This window comes from Eleutherodactylus coqui, chromosome 2 (genome assembly GCF_035609145.1).
Source record: "Eleutherodactylus coqui strain aEleCoq1 chromosome 2, aEleCoq1.hap1, whole genome shotgun sequence".
In the NCBI taxonomy this organism is placed as follows: domain Eukaryota; kingdom Metazoa; phylum Chordata; class Amphibia; order Anura; family Eleutherodactylidae; genus Eleutherodactylus; species Eleutherodactylus coqui.
Window position 1 is genome coordinate 137402149 of NC_089838.1, and position 24147 is coordinate 137426295.

Sequence of the window (24147 nt, forward strand, 5' to 3'; positions counted from 1 at the left end):
AGATTGAGATGAGGGAGGCAATGTAGGGCGGCGTTGTGCTGTGGAGAGCTTTATGGATGAAGGTAGCGAGTTTAAATTGAACTCTACACATGGCTTATTTCTAATCATGCTTGCAAATGAAAAAAAACCTCTTAAATCTGTTATATTGTACCCGATAACCACAGCAGCCCTCAGTTCACCCGTTGCTGCTCATCTGTTTTCATAAAAGCCAAGTTAAATCAGGTCTGTTATGTCACTGAACTTGCATGCAAACAGATGAGCGGTGACAAGCTGGAGTCCTCATCTATCAATACTGCAAACGAAGCTAAAAAACCCCAGAAAATACAGATTAAAAGGTATGCAAGCAAACCAGCAAGATGACACACCTTCAAATAGAGCAAGCAGCATGACAGGATCAGTCGTTACACTTTGGGGATTCAGCCAAGGTATTAGAAACGGCTCCTTGTTAACTATCCTGGAGGGGTTGGCAACTGTTGGGTCATAGAAATTAGCAGGTAGACTACTGAACTCCATGAGGTGGATGTAAGAAAGCCATGCTAAGCAGCGGTCCTTGGGCGTGAGGTGATCTGCTATACTCTTCTCACAAGGGAACTTTAAAGCATTCTGTAAATCACATTAAAACAAACAAGGGCTGCATTACATCTTCTCTATACAGTAGCATACATATAACAATGGAACAGGAATCTTAAAAAAAAATTCTCAAAACTGTAAGATGTTTTTTTGCCATAAAATCTGACACCAAGCATTAAGTAGCTCCCATAAACAACAAAGGCTAAACACATGATGAGAAAACATGGCTTCCTGGGCATCTTTACTGCATATATCCTGACTTCTGAAGGATTCTTCACTAAACATATGAGAAAATAAGCCCCCTGAAATAAAAGCAGTATAGGGTCTGCCGAAGATTAAAGGACAATGTGTGCCATCAGGCATCTTGTTTCTGGAAGAACATGCACTGCGCCCATTAATAGGAACAACATATTCTGCAATCCGATTAAGGCTATGGCGACACGTTGCTGGACGAAAAAATTGTGCAACTTGTCAGCAACCTGCATGACTATTTCAAAGCCGCAATTTGCATATTAAAAAAGCCAAAATTCCAACTGCTCACAGGCACCTTACATTGATTTCTATGGTGGAAAAGTCACTTGTGACCAAAGTCCAACCAAGTTGGATTTATTGCAACTATGGTGGCGTCACAGTCACTTTAGGGTGCAGGTCGCAATACGATATTACAGACATTGAGACCTCACAGTGACAGTGCAGTCTTCACGTTGCCCTACAGACCTAGCCTTAAAGGGGTTGTCCCGCGGCAGCAAGTGGGTCTATACACTTCTGTATGGCCATATTAATGCACTTTGTAATGTACATTGTGCATTAATTATGAGCCATACAGAAGTTTTAAAAGTTATTCACTTACCTGTTCCGTTGCTGGCGTCCTCGTCTCCATGGTTGCCGTCTAATTTTCGCCGTCTAATGGCCAAATTAGACGCGCTTGCGCAGTCCGGGTCTTCTGCTGTCTTCAATGGGGCTGCTCGTGCAGAATGCCGGCTCCGTGTAGCTCCGCCCCGTCACGTGCCGATTCCAGCCAATCAGGAGGCTGGAATCGGCAATGGACCGCACAGAAGCCCACAGAGAGAGAGGATCCCGGCGGCCATCTTCAGCAGGTGAGTATGAAGACGCCGGACCGCCGGGATTCAGGTAAGTACTACCCGGTTTGTTTTTTTAACCCCTGCATCGGGGTTGTCTCGCGCCGAACGGGAGGGGGGGGGGGGGGGGGGGTGTTAAAAAATTTTTAAAAAAACCCGTTTCGGCGCGGGACAACCCCTTTAAATGTCTTTAACCCCTCAGTATCCCGGTCAGGAATGGTGTACTTATACAGAATAGTTACTTTATTGTGTATTTTGAGAAACACCAGCAAACCAGCATGTGTAATTACAATTTAAGGGTATGTTCACACTCGGTGTATTGTGCAGAAATATACTCAACATTTGGTGCAGATCTGCAGATTTCACTCCTTCAACTGAAAAGGTGAAATTTGCTGTAGATCTGCCCCAAATAAAGACTTGTGGTGGGGTTTTCTGCTGTATAAAATAGACAGCAAATTGACCACATATGAACATCGCTTTTCAAACCAGCAAAATACATATCCCCTACTGCTTCTACACCGCGGCTTCAGATCATGGACAGATTTTGGGTGGAATGGCCCAAACAGCAACATAGCTCCAAGCAATACGCTTGGCTACAGGTCTTATGATTTGATCTTAGATTGGGTGTGCGGGTTCAACATGGATGCAAAAACGCATCTGTGTTATGCTTGTATAAAAAACAGGCTTAGAAAAGATTTCAGCCATCTACTCGGCAAGATGTTTAAGAACCACAGAGGTTTCAGGTTTATAAACTTTTACAAATATTTTTAAAAAATGTTATGCCCCTTTACAAAAATACAAGTTATTCCATAAGGTCTCAAGTCCACGGGTGGATTGGATTCTGCATGCGGATTTCCGCAGTGGGAGACCTACAGAAACAATTTGCAGATCGCGGATGTAATGGTTTTTCAGAGAGGCTGCACTGCAGATCATCCGTGCAGAAAACAATCCGCACCCCCCCCTCCCAGCCTTTTCCCCAGCCCCCTAACTGATTTTAACCTTCAAATCCGCAGTGCATCTGCAATTGTATTTGCGGCTGCACTGCGGATCGTCCGCACCCATTGACTTCTATTGAGCCCGTCCGCACCCAACCCGCACTGAAATAGAGCATGCTGCCATTTGTTTTTCGCACCAAACTGTCCGCAAATCAAATTTTGCACGCTTAAATTCAGTTGTGGATGCCCATGCTTCCCTATGGGCACTTTTAATTGCGGATCTTCTGCACGGGTGACCTGTGCGGATTCCGCAAATCAAATCGAGCCTTAATGTCACCTAAAAACTCAGAAGGCTAGCATGGGTCATAGAACATGATGATCACTGAAGTCAAACACTTCAAATCTCACCTAGTCTCATTATATTCCACACTTACAAATCAGAGTAACTATAAGAAGCCTACTCACCTGTAGAATAGCAAGCGCATTTTGCAGTCTTCCACTGAACAGGTTCACGTGTACACGGTACAATAAAACTTCAAGACACTGCAGTGAAACCAGCTCAGACTTCTCCCCCGCTTCTACCTGCTGCACCAGGTATTGCAGTGTTCGCGAACACACTTGGTCCTTTCCATCAAAGGAATTCTCCAAAGTAAGGAACTGCAGAGGGGAAAACCATATACATCAGTCACAAGGGATACCCAAAATCCAGTGATAAGGAAAACATAGTGAAATTCCATCTGATTTAAAGGGAATCTGTCAGCTACTTTTAGTCCTATAAGTTAAGCTTGGAGTGAAAGTAGCTCACCTGCTGAGTCCACGGATGCAAGTTTTATACTTACCTTGTCTGCCACTACCCTGGAGTCAGCGATGAAAGCTGCAGCTGAATGCATTAAGGGGCACGCTAAGGCTGGGTTCACACAGGGCGGATTTGCCGCAGAAATTCTGTCCGGAATTTCGACACGGCAAATCCACGTGCGGCAGCTAAGTGCTGCGGGTTTTGAAGCAGCGCTTTCCCCGTGGAAATCTTGCATTTTTTCCACTGCGGCCAAACTGCAAGATTTCTGCCGGGAATACGCCGTGTGGGAACCCAGCCTAAGTAGTCCTTGCATTGTAATGTTAGGCTGGGCGGACCACTGACTGCAGTGCAGCAGCGAATGGTGAGAAAGGCAAGTATAAAACCTACAGACTCAGCGGGTTAGCCATGTCCACCCCATAAGCTTAGTAACATACCCTTACTGTATGCTTACACGGCCTCTAAACCTGCAGCAAAAACCTGCTGCTATTCTGCACGACATTTTTGATCTGGCAATGGGAAAAATCTACGCATGGAATATCCAACGCAATTCCGCATGGATCGCCATCAAGTAGTGACATTTCACTTTTTCACAGGGATCCACACAGAAAAGTGTTGGATTTCCCACATGCAGATTTGCCCACTAACAGGGCTAAAATTAAGTGTGGATCCATAGCAGAACAGCAGATTTTTGCTGTGGCGTTAGAAGGCGGAATCTGCCGTATGAACATACCCTAAAAGTCATTCAATCTTACACCAATAGAACTCCTAGGTGCAAGATGCAACTCACAAAGGCAGAGAACCTTCATGAAGAAAGCATAAAATAAACTGTTAGACTCACTGCGCTTTCTATTAAACCAGCCCAAAAGAGTGTCAGATTCTTTACCCTCTGCTTGCCCTACAAAGTATAATTATGCAGTGGGCTCAGGAGTGGTGTAGTTGACATCCTCCTAACTAGGGTCCGCTAAGCTTCAATTCAATGCTGATAGCAGCAACTACATGGTTTTACAGAATAGGCAACCCTCTGTCATTACATCGCCCCTCCCTGCCAAAGGCAGGGCCTAACAGACTTCCTGTCAGATTTATAGTAATAGATATAATACACTGTATTACAGAAGCATTGCAGTGTATTTATCCTAGAATGACATATACATGTGCACAACTGGGATGCAAAAAATAAGTTAGGAAAATAAAAAAAAAAAAAAAAAAAAAAAAAAATTCTAATTTAACCCATTCTCGCTCCAGGGCGTAAGTTTACGTAAACTTACGTCCTGGGGATAGCGCGGGATCACATATGATCCCGCGCTATCCCGCAGCAGGAGCCGGCTGTCAGTCATAGCCGGCATCCCGCTGAAACATTGGGGGGGAGGGGCATCGGAGATGCACCCCCCGCTGTTAACCTCTTCCCTGCCGCGATCTAAGTTGATCGTGGCAGGGAAAGAGTTCAGAGGGAGCGCACTCTCTGTGTCTCTGGCCGGCTCTTGAAAGGTTATCGCGAGAGCTCGGCCTGTCGCCATGGTAACAGGACGCCAGACACTGGCGTCCTGTGTTACCAGTGCATAAGATCGCTGTATAAGCAATAAGGCACGGCAGAGCAGTAGCTCTGCCATGCCTTATGACAGCGATCATCAGGGCTGTGGTCAAAGTCCCTCAGAGGGACACAAATGTTGTAAAAAAAAAAAACAGATTTAAAAAATGAATTAAAAAAAAAAAAAGTAAAAAACCCATTTTTTTATGCTTTTTCTCAGATTAGCATAAAAAAAAAAAGTTAAAAAAAATTAAACCCCACATATTTGGTATTGTCGCGTCCATAACGACACGTACAATAAGCTGCACATGCTTTTGACTGTGCACGGAAAAAAGCATTTAAAAAAATGCTAAAAAACTGAGGCAAAATGCTAATTTTTAGCATTTTGCCTCATTAAAAACGCAAGAAAAGTGATCAAAAAAGCCGTATGTATCCCAAAATGGTACCAATAAAAACTACAGCTCATCTCGCAAAAAATAAGCCCTCCCAGAGCTCCGTACATAAAAAAAAAAAAAAAAAAAGTTACAGGAAAAGAATGCTGCAGCAATTTAGAAAAAAAAAAAAAAAGGATTTACAAAAAAAGGGTTTTTATTGCAGAAAAGTGGAAAAACACAAAAAAAATGTAAGAATTTTGGTATCGTTGTAACCGTACCGGTCCGCAGAAAAAAATGGAATGTCTCATTTATGCTGCATGATTAACGCTGTTAAAAAAAATTAAAAAAAAATCTATGGCAGAATTGATGCGTTTTCTCTCCCTATCATAAAAAAAAATAAACAAATAAAAAGTTTTACAATATAGTTAATGCACCCAAAAATGACGCCGATAAAAACTACTGTTCGCCGCGCAAAAAATAAGCCCTCATACGGCCGCGTCGACAGAAAAATAAAGAAAAATAAAAAAAGTTATGGCTTTTGATAAACGGAGAAGAAAATCTGCCAAAAATTGTTGCATCCTTAAGCCCAAAATAGGCCGTGTCATGAAGGGGTTAAGACCAAAGGGGGGGAAAAAAAAAAAGTTTTCATCCCTACCTTTCGAGAGCAATAAGATTTTTGTACACACTGTAAAAATCACTTCCCTGTCATGTTCTTTGGGAAATACCCCTATCACCGAGGGAATCACTAAAATATAACTTTTATTAGGTAAAGATAAAAATAAAAATGTATAAAAGGCGTGGACTCTTATTCCAGTTACACTCCTACTGGACAAGTAGATATTCTAACAGTAGTAAGTCCATATAAGTATATACCAGATGATGCGCTAAGTTGCTGCTCATTTTCACACAGCCGTTCAGGCTGTTCGGTTCTATAACCTAGATTCACCATCCTGATGATGCGGTCACTGCATTAAGGACCGTGGAAACGCGTAGATGGTGTTAGCCAGCCTAAGATAGCCTTATTGTTGTGCTTGACATGCCACAGATGTCCACATCATTGTATATCGGGCTATCTATGCTTAAATGGTGATAGTGAATGCAGCAGTTACTGACAAAGAGGGTTCATTATATATCTTATTGAACCCTCTTCAGTTTAGCTGCTCGTAGCTGCTGGTGATTATAAAATCTCACAAACAGCGGCATTCATCTCTAGTGAAGCAGTGATCAGCTGTTTTTATTAGCTGCACTCAGCAGTGTTTAGTCCATGTGACAGGGTCTTATGAGTTAATGACCCTGGTCTAAGACTCTCCGCTGTGTCTGTCCCTAATGGGAATGTGGTAAAATAAAAAGGAACGTTTGGTGCTGTAATATGCCCTTGCACCATTTAACTCCTAGTTACAGACCACTCAGCGCTGCAGTCTATTTGCCAGCTTTTATATAAACTAGATAAACACGCTAAATGACGTCAGTCAAGCGAGTCACTATATAGATGAAATTAGTGACCGTGTTTACTATAGCTGGTTATCGCATCAGGGTATTATCCACCATAATAGGGGATATACCACATAGTATATACCTGATTGATGCTATATTTCCTGGGCATTAATATATGCCTCAATACTCTGCCAGACGGGGGTTACATTTATTATTCTGGCCTTTACCCATTTATCGGCTCCAACGTATAAATACAAAAAATATAACCTACATTGTGCTTTGTTAGCCCTTGTGGCCATTTATACACGTGGAGCTGTACACAACCATAATATATATCTCGACCCATGCACCAACAATATAGATGGGGTCATTGTGGTTGTGGAGTTAGAACTTAGCGCATCATCTGGTATATACTTATATGGACTTACTACTGTTAGAATATCTACTTGTCCAGTAGGAGTGTAACTGGAATAAGAGTCCACGCCTTTTATACATTTTTATTTTTATCTTTACCTAATAAAAGTTATATTTTAGTGATTCCCTCGGTGATAGGCTTGTTGACACACAGGGTTTTCCTTTCTGTCACGGTGACAAATCTTTGGGAAATACAGCAGGAAACTGAGGTTATAGCTACTGCCACTAGGAGGTGGATGTTAAGAAAAAAAAAAAGTGTTAACTCCTCCAAACAGCTATATACCTCCTGCAGGCACCAAGCTAACCATTTTGTATGCAAACAGTAGAAACAGTAAGTAGGATAAAAAAGGTTAAAAACTTTTAAAAGTGAAACATTAAAAACTCTAACACAGTATAGAAACATGTGCAACGCTCCAACAAGGAGGTTGATATCAGAAAGTTCTTAACATGGGCTGCTGTGGTGTCAACCAATGAATGCAATGAGAAAAAAATTTATGGCAAGTACAAAAATCTTATTTTCTTGTCTGTTGCATTGGGGACACAACTGAAGACCGTGGGACGTTCCAGAGTAATACCCTGGGGTTATGGAAGAGCATACAAGGATGCATAGTGTCGGTTTATGGCCGTCTGCAATACTCTTCGACCGAGAGAGGCATCAGCAATTGAGATCACAGTCTCCAGAGTGATGTGGAGACTCTTCAAATAGTTTGGTGAAGGTTCCAACTCTCTCAGACAATCATCAAGATAGGGGATGGCAACTATTCCCCTGAAGTTGAGCCTTTGAAAGAGATACCGGAACTCTGGAGATGAAGTGATCTGGAGGGCAGGCAGGCAATTCTACGGCATAGCTTGAAGAAATGACCTCCCAAACCCAGCCGTCTGAGATGTGAACGAGCCAGATCTCGCTGAATAGGGAAAGTCATCCCCCAACCCTGGATGGTTTGGGTGGGAGCTGCCCTTCATCTGGAGGATTTGGTAGAGACAGACTTGAAATTACAAATGATGCTGAGGGTTTGCAGACAGTAGTCAGTAGAATAATTTGTATATGGCCTACTGCTAAGGCACTGCAGTAGCAGCAAGGGAGAGCTAGCCACCAGGTAGAGCTTACCCAGTCCAGGACTGGTTCTGAAATGCAATTAAATTGCTGTGAGACGTATGAGAAGCACCTAGGAAGCACCACAGGTCTCAGCAAAACAGTGTTTAGTGGTTCCCAAACGCCAGTCCTCATGGACCACCAACAGGTCATGTTTTCATGATTTCCTATAGTAAGACCACCTGTGGCAATGTCTGAGGCACCAACAATTACATCACCTGTGCAATACGGAGAAAAAGCAGAAAATATGATCTGTTGGGGGTTCCTAAGAACTGGAGTTTGGGAAACACTGCTGTAAAGGAATGTGCAGTAGGACAGGAACGAGGAGGACTTGAGGGCGAGCTGTGTAAGGTGGAGGGAACCAATGAGCATGCAAGACAGGGATAGGAGGAGAAGGCAGAAGATCTTCCCGCAACCAGTGCAAGCCTTGATTGCATACTCTGTATAGCCCAGCCTGTGCTACTGGAAGTGCTGTGAATAGGCTGAAGCTGGGGCCTCAATTAGTAGTGGAGGAATGGGAGAGCCGCATGGTGGTCCACGACAAAGAGATCCATGGGAGGACTGCAGATGCAGGCGTGCACAACCTTCTGCAGTCTGCAATGTGTCCTTCGTCGGCCGCGTGGCACCTGCTGTGCTGATAAAGAAAAGAGGGCCCACGCCGTGCCAGCACCTCGTATCCATAGTCGGTGGGCTTGCGCTCTCAGAGAAAGACCCTGGAAGCGAAAGGCGGTGGGGGCACATCTTGGGAAAAGACGCAGCAGAAGAGGACCACAGCAGCCTGGGGCACAGTGAGATGTCGCATGGCCTATATCAACCCCCTCCAAGCAGAAACACAGCAGCTGTCCCCATAAGGAACAAAAAAAAAAAAAAAAAAAAGCTACAGAGATGGAGATGGGGGGGGGGGGGGGAAGGAATCCTCGGTGCCCAACTTCAGGCAAGCCCTGATGCCAGAGCGCTCGGGTAGGTTAGAGCTCTGGGAAGGGGGTCGGGGTTTGTAATGATAGTGGTGGAAGAAAGGAAAGCAGCATGAGAAGAAAAGAGGGGTGCCTGTAGAATACTTACCTTTCCACTGTAGCACATACTGTAGCTCCGGGACTCCAGCAGTGTGCGTCCCTGTGCTCGCCTGCTTTTGAGGAGGAAGTTAATACTCCAATACGGGGGGCCACTATGTCTAGCAGGTCAGGGTTAAACTAAAGCTTGACCATGCGGTCTCCTTTTCTTCTGTGGGTCGGGCCGACAACACAACGGTTAACGCAAGTCCGTTTGCCCTCTTCGGTGGGGTAACAGGGACAGTCCAGTACCAGCCCTGTATTCCCAGGTCCAGAAAGGTAACAGCTGAAGACTGGTGAATGAAGGTCTGCCATCTATGGACACCAAGTTAAAACTGGTTAACTTAGTGCCCGCAGGAGAGATATAGCTGGTAGAAGGAGCTAACACTTTATTGCTTAGTATCTGCCTCCTAGTAGCTGTAGCTATACCAATGATCTAAAGCTGTGTCCACCAATGCAACGGACATCATTTTTTTTTATTCCGTAGCCGTGTGAGGGCTTTTTTCTGTGGGTACAACTGTATGGCTTTTTGTTCACTTTTAATTTAATTATTATTATATGGAGAGGCAAAGTGACAAGAAAACAGCAATTATGGCATTTTACACATTTTTACCATGTTAACTGTGCAGGATATATATTAGAAATAGTTCATACTTGACACTAACATTTTGTTTTTTTAAGTAATAAATTAGTAAAAAGTTTTTGGAGCTTTACCTCTTTTTTTTTTTTTTTTACATTTTTGGAATATTTTGACTTAACGTTTGTCTTTTTAAATCCCACTAGAGGCTTCACCATGAGACTGCTTGTATAATACACTGAAATACTCCTGTATTTCAGCGTTTGGGCCAGCATTCTCTTTTCAACCTCTGCCTCTGGGGAGAAACCAACATGGGAGGATCTGGACCATTGTTAGGCTCCCAACTGTCATGTCAACACATCCATAGTGCACAATATATACATACAGTATAGAACACATGACTATTAAATTAAGAAATGACTCACTGTCCACCAAGTCTGATAGTAAGGGGAATACTCTACAGCCGTTTCACACATTTCTTTGATTTCGTCTCTAGATCCTCTTTGGGAGAATAACTTGAGGTAGTGGCTCCAAATCTCAGAATTGTCTTTATTATGCTCCAGTGCACGGGATAATACATTTAACGCAGAATCTAAACACTCCGATGACGTTCTGCAAATAAAGTAAAATAAACGACTTATTAATCAACCAAACTAAACCCTTCATGGAATTTTTGAGAAATGTCTATACTAGAAAAATAAGATTACACCCTGCATTCTAACTTAAATTATACAAGTCCGACTATCCGCTTTCAAGAACATGAAAACTCAGGCCAGTGAGTTATGCAAACAAAAAAAAAAAAAGAAAGGTCACAAAGCAAAGTTCACACTTTGTATCTGCAGGCTTTGTTTTCTATCAAATTTACCATTAAGACAGGATGCATCAAGACACAAAAATCATGTATAGTAGAGGCCAATGACAAAAGAATGCAACTGGATGGGAGCCCTGTATTAAAAAAGGGTATGCATTTTTAATCTTGAAGAAAAAAAAAACTAAAAAAAAAAAAACCACCAAAAAACACACAGTTCCTTACTAGAGATGAGTGAGCGTATTCACTAAGGCAAACGGGAAGGGGGGGGGGGGGGACACTCGCTCTCACTCCCCCCCACCCACCCCCCCTGCTCACTCCCGCAACTCCCCGCTCTCCCCTGCCGGCACCCGAATCTTTAGAGACGAGCGGACAGGTACTCACATAAGGCACTACTCGCTCGAGTAGTTTGCCTTAGCGACTATGCTCACTCATCTCTACGCCTTACAACAAGATGCAAAAACGTGTTGGGAACCTAGTGTAATAGACAATTAATAAGAGGTTCAGCACTAGGATGTCCGAGCACAGTAGGAATTATTGTATTATACAGTATAATAATAGGAACATGAGGGGAGAGAAAACACACACAGGCAGATCTGGCAATATAAACTGTTGGAGACATGTTTGCAGAACATTTCTAAAATAAAAAGTTAAAAAAAGGACAAAAATCCCTGGCAGGAAAAAAGAATTGAACACTTTTCAGTGTTTTAGCACTGCTGCAAATTAAGATTGCAATATCTTCCGCTCTTGGGAGAAGGCAGTGACTTTTGGCTGCATCAGGCGATGCTGATAAAATGACAGCCAATCAGATAAGGATACAGCATGAACTTTCAAATCCAATAAATAATCCAAAAGAATAGGAATAGAAAAGGAGAACTGCTGCGCCAATCTTCACAAAAATGACAATTCTTTAGTATTAAAAGAATGGTTTGCATTAGCTACAGGAGTGTTCCAATAACGTGCATTTGGCCCCGTCCATGTGTGAGCAGACAAGCTGTTTTTGCCTTTATGTCAGCAGTCTAAGGCAGTATACATGTGTTTAGTACTCCACAAATCGCTAAAATTCTCATGATTCGTTCAGAAATGTATATAGGAGGTACAACACACATTTAGGCCTCATGTCCACGGGAAAAAATCAGGCCCGCTACGGATTCTCCATGCAGAATCCGTAGCGGGTCCCTCCTGCCCCGCGGACATGAGCGCTGAAAAGAAGAATTAATAAGAATTAACTTACCCGCAGCTGACCGGGCACCTCTTCTCTTCTTCACGGCTGGATCTTCTTTCTTTGGCCGGCGGATGTACTCGGCACGACGGCGGCGTGCCGTGTGCATGCGCTGGGCACATCCGCCGGGCTGAAGCAAGAAGATCTGGCTGTGAGGAAGAGAAGAGGTGCCCGGTCTGCTGCGGGTAAGTTATTCTTATTTTAGGTCTCCCGCGGATCCGGACGGCTCCCATAGGCTTCAATAGAAGCCTGCGGGAGCCGTCCCCGCGGGAGACCTGCACGAAAATGGAGCATGTCACATTTTTTTTCATGCTCCATTTTTTTTTTTTAATTCCCTTTTATTGACCATCCACGGGTATTTATCTACCCGCGGGTGGTCAATGCATCCCTATGGGGTGCGGATCTGCGGGCGGGAGAAGAGTTAAAATCCGCTGCGGATTTTAATTCTTCTTTTGCCCGTGGACATGAGGCCTTAGTTTTAGTCTATTACAAGATCCAGAACTCTCTTTAAAACCCGGGCCAGTTGACCGGCACTCTAGATTGGTTTAGGGTTTTAGGCTTTATACGGCTTTGTTAAATATACAATGCATTCGGAAAGTGTTCAGACAGTCATTTTTTATACCTTACGTTTCGGCCTTAAGCAAATTAAAATAAATGTAAGTTTTTCCCCATTATGGTGCACTCAATACCCCATAATGGTAAAGTGAAAAACACAATTTCAGGTCTCTGCAGAGATGTTCGATTGGGTTCAGGTCAGGGCTTAGTTGTCTCTAAGCCACTCCTGTGTTGAAGGTCCCTCGCACTCTGGATCAGGTTTTCATTAAGAATATATCTATACTTTATCCATTCAGCTTTCCATCCATCCCAAACAGTCTCCTTTTGCCAGCCGTTGACCCTCCCCACCCACCTCCCCCAACAGCATGAAGCTGCCACCACCATGCTTCACTGTATGGATGGTATCAGGCAGGTGGTGAGCAACGACTGGTTTCCTAGACATAATGCTTGGAACGGAGACCAAAAAGTTTAATCCTGGTTTCATTGAACCAGAGAATCTTGTTTCTCGCAGTCTGATAGTCCTTTAGGTACGATATAAATGTATACCTTCTTTATTGATCATGGCAAATAAACGAGGAAAGAAGTGGAAATAGAGGTGAATACAAGTATATATAAGTTAGGGAGTAAAAAAAAAAAAAATCAATCATTTAACAAATTGAACTATTAGTAATTGTGGATACGAAATTTTATTTACTAACTATGCTAACACAAGAAAGAATAAAAAGTGCAAATAACTTTCACCTGGTCGTCTCCAATGTAACATAATGATGAAAAAGCTAAAGGGCATTATCTTTTCCTTGGTGCGTAGGAAAATGGTATTTGTTCCGAAATTAATCCGGATACTATCCTGATATTTCTCAAGGCTTCCTTCTCGGGCGTCCTTGGTGAGGACCAGTGCAGGAGTGCATCGGCACCCGATGTGTCTGACGATCGGGTGCAGATCCACTCCTGCACTGCAGTGTCGGGCCTGCCCCGACATCGGAGCTGTGGAGGGAAATTATGATGTCGGGGCAGGCCCGACATTGGACTGGAAAGGGTTAAAGCTTTGGCTGCATTGGTAAGGAATGGGAATATCAGTCTATTTATAAGTTTGCCTGATGGATTTAAATTTATCTAAAGAACTTTGGGAGAAAACTTTACATTAGATCCGAATAAGAATAAAAATCTGGTGTAGATCCTTCCAGTACCTTTTGAGGAACGCCAACATAAAGGGGAGGAGTTTGAATCTATCTTGTGTAACAATTCTGGGCTTTTATACAACCTGGATATTTTAGAATTTAACTTCTGAAATGGTGTTCATAATGATAAGTGTGAGTGGAGTAAGATGGGTTTAATCCTGTCTGTAGTAACAGTAATGTTCAGGTCCCGTTCCCAGGGTTTAATATAAAAAGGGGCCTCATGCAAACATCTTCTGCATAACAATATTTAAGAGAACTTGCCTCTCATATAATGTGCTTTCCAAATTGATTTCACTAAATTGGGTTTCCACTAATCCGTTCAAAAACAAGTGTTTTGGGAGAAAGCCTATCAAATAAATATTGAGCTTGCAGAAACGGTAATACAGTGCGAAATTTTACATTTCAGTGTTTCAAATTCGTTCTGGATTAGAAATTGAAAGGGAATATATCTGCTTATTGTTGGCATCCATTTAGGTTTTTTGTTCTATTAGTCCTATTTATCATTGGGTTGTCAACCTCCTTCAACTTTGCTCCATTGTGTGGAGTGAGCTATATCCAACTATTAATGTTCCCAGTCAAGGAATCAAGTTCCAGATCAACTCATAATTTGTTATCTAAGGGACGAAGTAAATCAATTATGGCATTGATATGCGTAGCGTTTCTATATAGCTCAAAATCTGTGAGCCCAATTCCTCCCAGTTTCCTTAATGAATGTAGTATATTTAACCCTAAAGCCCTCATCTTGCCATATGAATTACGTCAGGATGCGTTTTAGTTTAATAAAGGAAAACTGAGGAACCTCTGTTGGCAACGTTTGTAGCAGATAAAAGTATTTTTGGAAGGATCATCATCTTTATTACATTTTTCCTGCCAAAACATCTAATTTGCAGGGTTTTCCATGCAGCTAAATCTTTTCCTATGCTTTCTAACAGGGGTATAATATTCGGGTCAGAGAGAGTGTGTTGGACATTTTGGTTCCCAAGTAGGTTATAGGTTTGCTAATATTTATAAATGGGGATATTTTGGCAATTGCAGACCAAAATTTATGTTGAGAAGTTCCAATTTGGAGAAATTAAGTCTAAAAGTTGAAGATCACTACAAAGACTTAATTCTTGTATATAAAGCACTGTTTTATGCTCTAGTCACACCACTAAAATCTATTCTGCCATATTCTTTCTGAAAAAACTCCCATCTTTAATACAAAGAGCAATGATGAAAGGAGCACACGTCTTGACCTGGGTGAGTTGGGAGGCTTGGGCAAATGAGCACTAAAACAAATGTATGGTTATACACATGGGAAGAACAAATGTACGCCAAGCCTACTTAATAAATGGGAAAACACTGGCACTTCGCAAAGGATTTAGGAATGTTAGTTGGCAATCAGCTGTAGTAACTGGCGTCAGGCAGCTGCTGTCAAGGCAAATAAGATCATTGGGTGCATCAAAAGAGGTCATGGGGCACATGACAAGAACATTGTTCTTTCCCTTTACAAATCACTGTTCAGACCACACATGGAACATGGTGTTCATTTTTGGGGATTGGTACTCCAGGAGGACATATCAGAACTTGAGCAGGTTCAAGGGTGAGCAACTAAATAAATGGAAGGACTACAATACCAAAAAGGAATTATCAAAATTATAGTGATATTGTTTACTAAAAAAAGGCAGAGGGGGCGACCTAACAACTACGTATAACTATATCTCTGGTCAATACAGAGATCTTTCCCATCATCTATATATACCCAGGACTGTAACAAGGGGCATACCCTACGTCTAGAGGAAAGAAGGTTTCTACATGAACATAAAAGGGGGTTCTTTACTGTAAGAGCAGTGAGACTATGGAATTCTGCCTGAGGACATAGTGATGGTAAACTCACTAAGAGTTCAAGAGGGGCCCGGACGCCTGTGAGTGTAGCAATATTACATGTTAGTGTCACTGATTACTTCAGACAGGTTGTTAATCCAGGGATTTATTCCGATTGCCTGATTTGAAGACTGGTAGTAATTTGTTCCCTAAAATGAGGACATTGATTTCTACTTCATGTTTTTTTTTTTACTTTCTGGATCAACATTATAGGATAACAGGCTAAACTCTATGGACGTGTGTAATTTTTCAGCCTCCCAAACTATGCTAGTATGTTTCTATGGTAAGGAGCAGGTAAAGGATATTTTATGTTTTGGTCTAGATTTCATACCTGCTTGCCATCTTAGTCAAGGCTGAAATCGCTTTGCTGTTGCCTTTTGGGAAAGCCCTAGGGCGACAGAGAACTTTGTGGGGAATCACTGCTATACTCAAAAAAAAAAAAATGGAATGGCCCTTAAGGCCTCATGTCCACGGGGAAAATCAGATCCGCTGCAGATTCTCCATGTAGAATCTGCAGCGGGTCCCTCCTGCCCCGCGGACATGAGCGCTGAAAATAGAAATTTAAAAGCATTTACCTATCCGTAGCGGGCGGCGAAGGTCAGCTGTTCCTCACGGCCGGATCTTCATTTTCGGCCGGCGGATGAATTCCTGACGCCGGCGGCACGTCGCCGGCACGTCGTCGACGTGCCGCGCGCATGCGCCGGGCACATCCGCCGAGCCGAAGCAAGGGAGATGCGGCCGTGAGGAAGAGCAGAGCTTCGCGGCCCGCTGCGGGTGAGTAAATGCTTTTAATTCCTATTTTAGGTCTCCCGCGGATCCGGACGGCTTCCATAGGCTTCAATAGAAGCCCGCGGGAGCCGTCCCCGCGGGAGACCCGCATGAAAATGGAGCATGGTCCAGATTTTTTCATGCTCCATTTTTTTTTAAATGCCTTTTATTGACGATCCGCGGGTATTTATCTACCCGCGGGTGGTCAATGCATCCCTATGGGGTGCGGATCCGCGCGCGGGAGATCCGCTGCGGATTTTAAATCACATTTTGCCCGTGGACATGAGCCCTTAACATTTTACTTTGGGCTTTCTTCCGGAAAGTTCTCTATACACCAAGGTTTAAGAACTGTTCTATAACTACCAATAATATAGTTGAGAATGGAATAAAGGAACGTTAGTGTGTGTATATTATATATATTAGTTTTACTTAATACGCTTATGTATTTACAGTATAAATAGCAGAATTAGGATTAACAAAAATATGTTTTACAGACAAGATCAGAAAATTAATATATTTAAAAACAGGGGAAAAAAAAAAGGCCACCTACCCCTCATTTTGGTTTAAGCGCTTGTATGCCAACTTGATCCATAGTTGTATATCTTGAGGCTTTTCAAGAACACTAGCTTCCAGATTGGAAATGTCATCTGTTTCACTTGTGTAATACCTAACATCATCTGACGTGACAACGGTGTCATGAATGGGAACTCTCGTCTTGGTCTCTGGGAGCCGTGCTAGAAAATGTATTGTTTAAAAATAAATAAATTTTAAAAAAAAGGAAAAAAAACAAAAAACAATCAGATTTCTATAAAAAGTTTGGTCTACAAAAGCTAGCCTTTTCTAGCAACATTTTTAGCTTTATCATGGTGGTCTAGCAAGTAATGTTTACCTTTGAGACAATAATACACATTTATTCCCAGAGTAAATAGTGATTTACATCAGTCTTACCGAAGCTTATTGCTTTTGAAGAATCGTCTTCATCACTGCTACTACTATCCGATAACGGCTTTTTCCAATACATGGGCCTCCATTTTCGAGTCTCTTTATAGGTTGTGTGGGGCGGTGCTGTGAGATAGAAAAGCCACACTTTGATGGAATGCATAAAACTAAGTTATAGTAACAACGAGGGGCATAATAAAGATTAAACGTACTGGTATTACATTCAAGAGCAGCAAACAAGGGGTGGGAACATCAAAACTAAGCTGCAAAGCTGCATGTGCATCAACGTCTGCGGCATAATGGGACTCGGGAAATTAATCTGAAGATGCACAGGACCGTCTTCTGAAAAAAAACAAGGAGTGTGGAGGAAAGACTAGGAGAGGGATCTACCGCTCCATAGACCAAGGATGTAAGTTGGAAGGGACCAGTCTGACAACCCACAAGCCACTCTGGTCAGAAAGGGGCGGCACTATGATGTCCAGTGAGGTCTTGCTGAAACAAGCACCCTAACAAAAACTTAGGAGTTAGAAGCGTACTCACTGTGATTTCGGCTTTCATTGACATGGCTAACAAGAAGAACAGACATAAGATCCATAGACATGTGATCCCGATTAACACCAAAGAGCTTGTCAACATATTTTTCTGAGGAGACAAAAGACATAAATCATCACATACATGTTTAATACTTAAAATGTAAAGTATAAAGGACAGGCCAGTTGTCCCTTCATGTCTATCGCTGGGGGTTGGACTCTAACATTGGGCATGATACATTAATGAATTAGGATACATGAAAGTACACTGGGGTATATTTATTTACAGAAGTATTTCACACGCCAGTCTAAGAGTGCCAAATGTATTAAGAGCGAGATTCTTGATACGTTGGTCTTGGTGGCATCTCTGTTCGCCAGATGGAAACCCATGCCAGTCCTGAGCTAGCATAGGTTTCTGCTGTAATGCATGCCAGTTTCTGGAGTCCATTGGACTAAATGAGGCGATCAGTGCAAGACCCCACTCCCTAAAGCTAGGCTCCATCCACTTTTTAAAAAGCTACAAGGACTAAAACGTAAAAGCCACTGGCGTACAGGGCGTCATACATATGCCCCAAGCTCTCCGGAAAACAAGCACAGCGGACAGAAAGGACCTCTTCTGCCCCATATGCTTGGGAATGTTTGAACCATGTGGTGCCCCCTGGGCATTGCCTCTCCTGCCTTCCCTACAATACATACATTGTACCTAGCTAGCGTAGGGCTAAGTAGAGTGTCTGCCAAGCCTCTGCTAGGAAATAATTCTTTGTTAATATTTGGTTTGGCATTATTATGATGCATGGGAGCAAAGTGTTACATTTCTATACAATGCAAGTACAGTCTGTTATATGTGACTTGCTGCCGTCATGTTCTGCTAAGTAGTACTTGTTGGGACAATCGTAGAATAATTACAAGTTGATGTATGTGCAAAATTGCACTCTTTGTGGGGAAAACTGGATAGCCACACTACCACCAATCACCTACGAAGACTGGACTAAATTTTTAAAATTTCCTTAATGTTTCCACTTATTGCCATTATTCCAAACACCCATCTAAATCATTAAACTGAACTCCAGTACTTTTATGGTGACCTGCACCACCGCTGCTTTCCAATCAGCTTCAGATTTCCACATTTTTATTTAAAATGGCCAGCGGGGGGGGGGGGGGGGGGGGGGGGGGACATAAACTACATCTCCCACAATGCCCCACTGCCAGTTAGTTACTGACGAGTACAGATTCACAGCTGTACAAACTGTCATTACAGAATGTGAAGGCACTGAGCATGCCCGACCAGGACACAACCATTGGAGAACTAAGCTGGCGAAGACCAAAGGTAGACTAATATCTCTGCAGCTTTGTAAAGCAAGTTATAGCATTATATTGCAAAATTACACGGTATCGCCTATAAAAGGTATATAAAACTTTCACTAGGAATCGCTGGAATTCCCCTGACTTTTCTGCTGTTTGGCATTTACTATGTAGTAACTGAATGCCTGCTGACTAGTTTAACTGCTTTTTGGTCTGTAAATATTTTTCACAGAGAAATACTTATGAAAACAAACTTCTGGATGACTCTGCGTACCAAAAAACATGAAAAAGAGCAAAACTCAGATTTACCTGCCGCAGCTTTAATTTCATCATCTGTGCTTTTCTCAGAACATCCGATAAGGTCCAAATTGTAAGACAATATATCTTGAAACAGTTGTTTCCTGCTCAGCGTACAGTCCCGCATATGCTGCCTAGAGAACAATGGGCAGGTATCAAGAGCCTACTCAAATAATACAATGCTCAATATTTTTTTTTTTTTAATTAAAGTATTTTTTATTAAACTTTTTCACCTTTTGCATATTTTAAAACATTTTTTTAAACAAATCTTTGGTTTTCCCTCCCTCCCCCTCCCCCTCTCACCCACCCCCTTCCCCTCACCCCCCTCCCTCCCCCATCCCCCCTAAGATCTCTCTCTCAACGTTCTGTTCTTTGGGTAAACTGTCTCTGAATGAACACAGTGTTGTGTCGTAAACAATAATAACAGTTCTTGTAATGTATATTTGTTTTCTTCTTTGGTCTTCGTGTTGCTTATCTTCTTGCTGTTTTCTTTTATTGATTCAGGGTTAGATTTTTTGTTGCATTCGAGGGGGGGTCATATTTCTTTTGCCCGTTGCCCGGTCTCTCTCTCTCCAATCCCTCCTTTCTTAACTTTTCCCTATTACTCCTTACCACTTTATTTTATTGTATATCGAGTCTGTAATTTGTTCTACATTTCCCAATAAACTTTATATATATCCATTACATACGTTGCTATGTCTTAGTAAATCCCCGGTTTACTGGTGCCTCCCCACACGGCTCACCACTCCCTATGTATTTGGTCCAACATTACTGCTCTGGGCGTGTATCCATCTCAGCCATATGTCCTGATATTTTTGACTGGTCTTACGCTTAGTGTAAATACTCCTTTCCCACGGTAAAATTTGGTTGACCTTATTTTTGAATTCTCCCAGCGTGGGTGGTTCTTCGTCCAACCAGCGCTGGGCTATTGTTTTTCTGGCTATATACAATAGTCTGGCTACCGCTAGTTTTTCATGATCATCTAATGTTAGATCCTGTATGTATCCCAGAATGCACACGTATGGTGTAAAGTCCATACGTATGCCAAATGCCGCGTTAATTGCATTTCTTATTCCCATCCAATATCTGTGCAATTTCGGACATCGCCATAGCATGTGGATTAGGTCCGCCGTGTGGGTTCTGCACCTTGCACATATCGGGGAGGTTCTCATTCCTATATTGTGTAAGAAGGCCGGGGTGCGGTACACTCTGTGTATTACAAATATTTGTGAGACTCTGTGTGATTCGCTCAGAGATAGCTAGGGTGTCATTTGTAGGATTTCCTCCCAGTGCGACTCCTCAATGGGCCCTATGTCTGCCTCCCATTTTGCTCTTGTTGATAACGGGTTGTGTGCATTGACCGTGTCCTGTATATGGAAATATAGTACAGATATTTTCCCCGCTGTGGTGGTGGCTTTTCCTATTATGTCCGCTACTATATTTATTACCATTGTTATTTCCGCCGTGTTTTTTTCCGCTTGTATAGCGTGTCTAAGTTGCAGATATTTGTAAAAGTCACTATTGGGGATGTCGTGGTTTTGCCTTAACTGCTCGAAGGTTTTTAGTTCCCCCCCCTCCAGTATCTGATCCATTCTCCTAACTCCCCTGTCTTTCCACCCTTGGAATCCTTTTAGCTTGTTGATTTCTGGCAGGTGCGGGTTATTCCATATGGGGGTATGTTGTGTGCAGTTTTTTATATCAAGCATGTTTCTGGTCTTCCACCATATTTTATGTATCAATAATAGCGTGGGGGCACTTTGACCGTTTTTTTTAAACGCTCCACGTTCCAGGGTTTCAAACAAATGTGATCCGTTAAAGAGATTTTTAAGGATTCTGAAACTAGCGTCGTGTGTTTCTTCTGTCTCCCATCCCCTGAGATGTTGCAGCTGGGAGGCCATGAAGTACGAGAACGGATTGGGCAAGGCTAATCCTCCCTTTGCTTTTGAATTGTATAGCAGTTCTAATTTTATCCTAGGTGTCTTCCCTCCCCATATGAGTTCTCTAAACAGTCCCTTGGCCTTGTGGAAAAATTTTTGTGTTATCCAGTGTGGGGAGTTGTGTATTAGATACAGTAATTGGGGCATCCATATCATTTTTATAAGATTCACTCTTCCTATGATTGTCATGGGTAGTTTTTTCCATATGTGAAGTTTTTGTTTCCATTTTTCCATAAGTGGTTCCAGGTTTATTTTCCCGTACTCACTGACCTCTTTCGTAATTTTAACTCCCAGATATTTAATTGTTGGGGAGCATTTCAGGGTTAATTCTCTGTTGGCAACTTGCATGTCTGGGGTGTCTATTGATAGTATTTCGGATTTGGTCCAATTGATAGCGAGTCCTGAGAAGGCTCCAAATTCTTTTATTGTTTGCATCGTGGTTTCTAAAGATTTTTCCCTGTCCCCTAAAAATAATAACATGTCGTCTGCATACAAAGCGATTTTCTCCTCCATGTTTCCTCTTATGAATCCCACTATTTCCTGGTGTGACCGAATTTTGCATGCTAGGGGTTCTATTGCAAGTGCAAACAGGAGTGGCGATAGTGGGCATCCCTGCCTTGTCCCTCTATGTAGTGGGAATGTTTCTGATGACCCCCCGTTGATGGACACATCCGCCTCCGCTCTAGCATATAGGAGTTTTACTCGTCTCACAAATATTGGGCCACAGCCCATTTTTTCTAGTACCTTCCACAGGTATTGCCACTCAACGCTATCAAACGCCTTGGCCGCGTCCAGTGAGCATATGATTCTGTCTCCGGTATTATCTACGGGTATTTGTAGGTTTAGAAATACTCTACGGATGTTCGTTGCCGTTGATCTTGCTGGTATAAACCCACTCTGGTCTGGATGCACCAGGGTGGATGCCACTTGTGATAGCCGCTTGGCTAAAACTTTTGCTATAATTTTGACATCCGCGTTTAACAGCGATATCGGCCTATACGAGTCCATCAACAGGGGGTCCTTTTCTGGTTTTAACAGAATTATTATTTTTGCTTTTCGCATTGTTTGTGGTAGTTCCCCTTCCTTTTCCGCCCCCGCCCATGTCTCCAGGAGTTGTGGTAATAAAGTGTCTGCATGTTGTTTGTAAAATTCTATTGGGAAACCATCCTCCCCTGGGGCCTTGTTATTTTGCATATCTTTTACTGCCTCTTGCATCTCCTCCAAGTCTATTGGTGCATCTAGAAACTCTCTCTGTTCCTCCGTCAATTTATGTGTTCTTATATCCGCCAAGTATTCCTCGATTTGTTCTACCGTTTTTTCCAGTTTCGAGGAATACAGAGAGGAGTAAAATTCCCGTGCAATCTCTCTTATGGATGTTGCGTCCCTGACTATCTCGCCTTGTGCGTCTTTTAGTTCAATGATGTATGTGGGGCTAGTTTGTGCTCGGGCTATAACTGCCAGCATATGTCCCGTTTTTTCTCCCTCCTCATAATATGTCTGTTTCCTGAACCCATTTTTAGTGGCCGCCGTTTCTAGGACGTATTTATTAAGGGCCTCTTGGGCTTGTTTCCATAGGTTGAGTGTTGTTATAGTTTTCTCTTTTATGTAATTTTCTTCTGATTCTTTTAGTTTGTCTCGTATTTTTTGCCCTCTTTCTCTATGTCCTTTTTTTGCCTGTGTGATTTGCTGTATGTATACCCCCCTCATATATGCCTTCATGGCCTCCCAGCAAATCGTCATACTTGTGGTATCCTTATTTAATATGAAGTATTCCTCTAGTGTTTTTTTCACTATTTCCTTGTTTAATATGTTTAGCCAGTGCGAGTTCAGATTCCATCTTTTTTGGGAATGACTCACAGTGTTACTGTGCTGTATGTCCAGACGTAGGATGGAGTGGTCAGAAACAACTCTTGGTAGATATTCTATCGAGGTTATATCTCTATATATCTGAATATTCCCTACCGCTAGGTCTATTCTAGATAAGCATTGGTATGTGGATGAGTAGCAGGAGTATTGTTTGTTTGTGGGGTGCCGTGTTCTCCATATGTCTATCAATGATATCTCGTTTATTAGTTTACCTAGTGGTGTCAGGTTCCTTTCTTCGTTTGCGTTTCCTGCCCTTAGTCTGTCCTGTGCAGGGTTAATGACCGAATTAAAGTCGCCTATGATAAGGACTGGAATGTCCGGTTTATCTGTTATGAATCCTATAACTTGCCTCATTATCATGTTATTATATGGTGGCGGGATATATACTGAAGCTATAATGCATGTGTAGTTGTAGATTCTGCAGTGTAGGCATATAAAGCGGCCTTCTGGGTCAATTTTTCGTGAGAGACATTTAAACGGTATATTTCTGTGTACCACTATGCTGACCCCCCTGGAGTACCTCGTGTGTGTGGAGTGGAAGCTCTGACCCATCCCCCCTATTTTGAACGTGTCCGTATTTTCTTTTGATAAATGTGTTTCCTGCAAGCATATAATAGCCGGGCCTTGTTCCTTGATGACTTGCAGTACTGCTGATCGTTTTGTCTGGTCACTCATACCTCTCACGTTCCACGATACGACCCTTATCCTACTACCCATTTTCCTTGTTTTTTGTTTTCCACAGGGTTATTATTTTCTGGGCGCCTCCACCCCTTTTTGTTTTTATGAGTGAGACGCACCGGGAGGGTCCCCATCTCTGTATTTGTGTCTCGCCCGTGTCGCCCCGTATATGTGTATGTGTATTACTGTTTGTTCTCCGCATAGGGCTTCTCCAGTAACATTTTGGTTTGGTCCCCCACATCCCCCAGTACAGACATTTATCCACATTTACTATACATATTTTCGTTATTTGCAACACATTTATCATTTGTACATTTACGTTGACATTTCTTCCCCTTATCCCACCCTGAATCATTTT

General features: G+C 42.5%; 1 protein-coding gene across 1 annotated transcript in view; it reads right to left on the reverse strand.

Moving 5' to 3' along the window:
• Positions 1-24147, reverse strand: part of ZFC3H1 (zinc finger C3H1-type containing) — a 68093-nt gene that overhangs the window by 11182 nt on the left and 32764 nt on the right. Inside the window, exons 18-24 of the mRNA XM_066591641.1 lie at positions 19321-19442; positions 17720-17821; positions 17189-17305; positions 16791-16974; positions 10272-10458; positions 3050-3241; positions 366-603 (exon numbers count right to left, since the gene is read on the reverse strand). Of these exons, the coding sequence (XP_066447738.1) occupies positions 366-603; positions 3050-3241; positions 10272-10458; positions 16791-16974; positions 17189-17305; positions 17720-17821; positions 19321-19442 (1142 nt within the window). The remainder of the gene's footprint in view (positions 1-365; positions 604-3049; positions 3242-10271; positions 10459-16790; positions 16975-17188; positions 17306-17719; positions 17822-19320; positions 19443-24147) is intronic.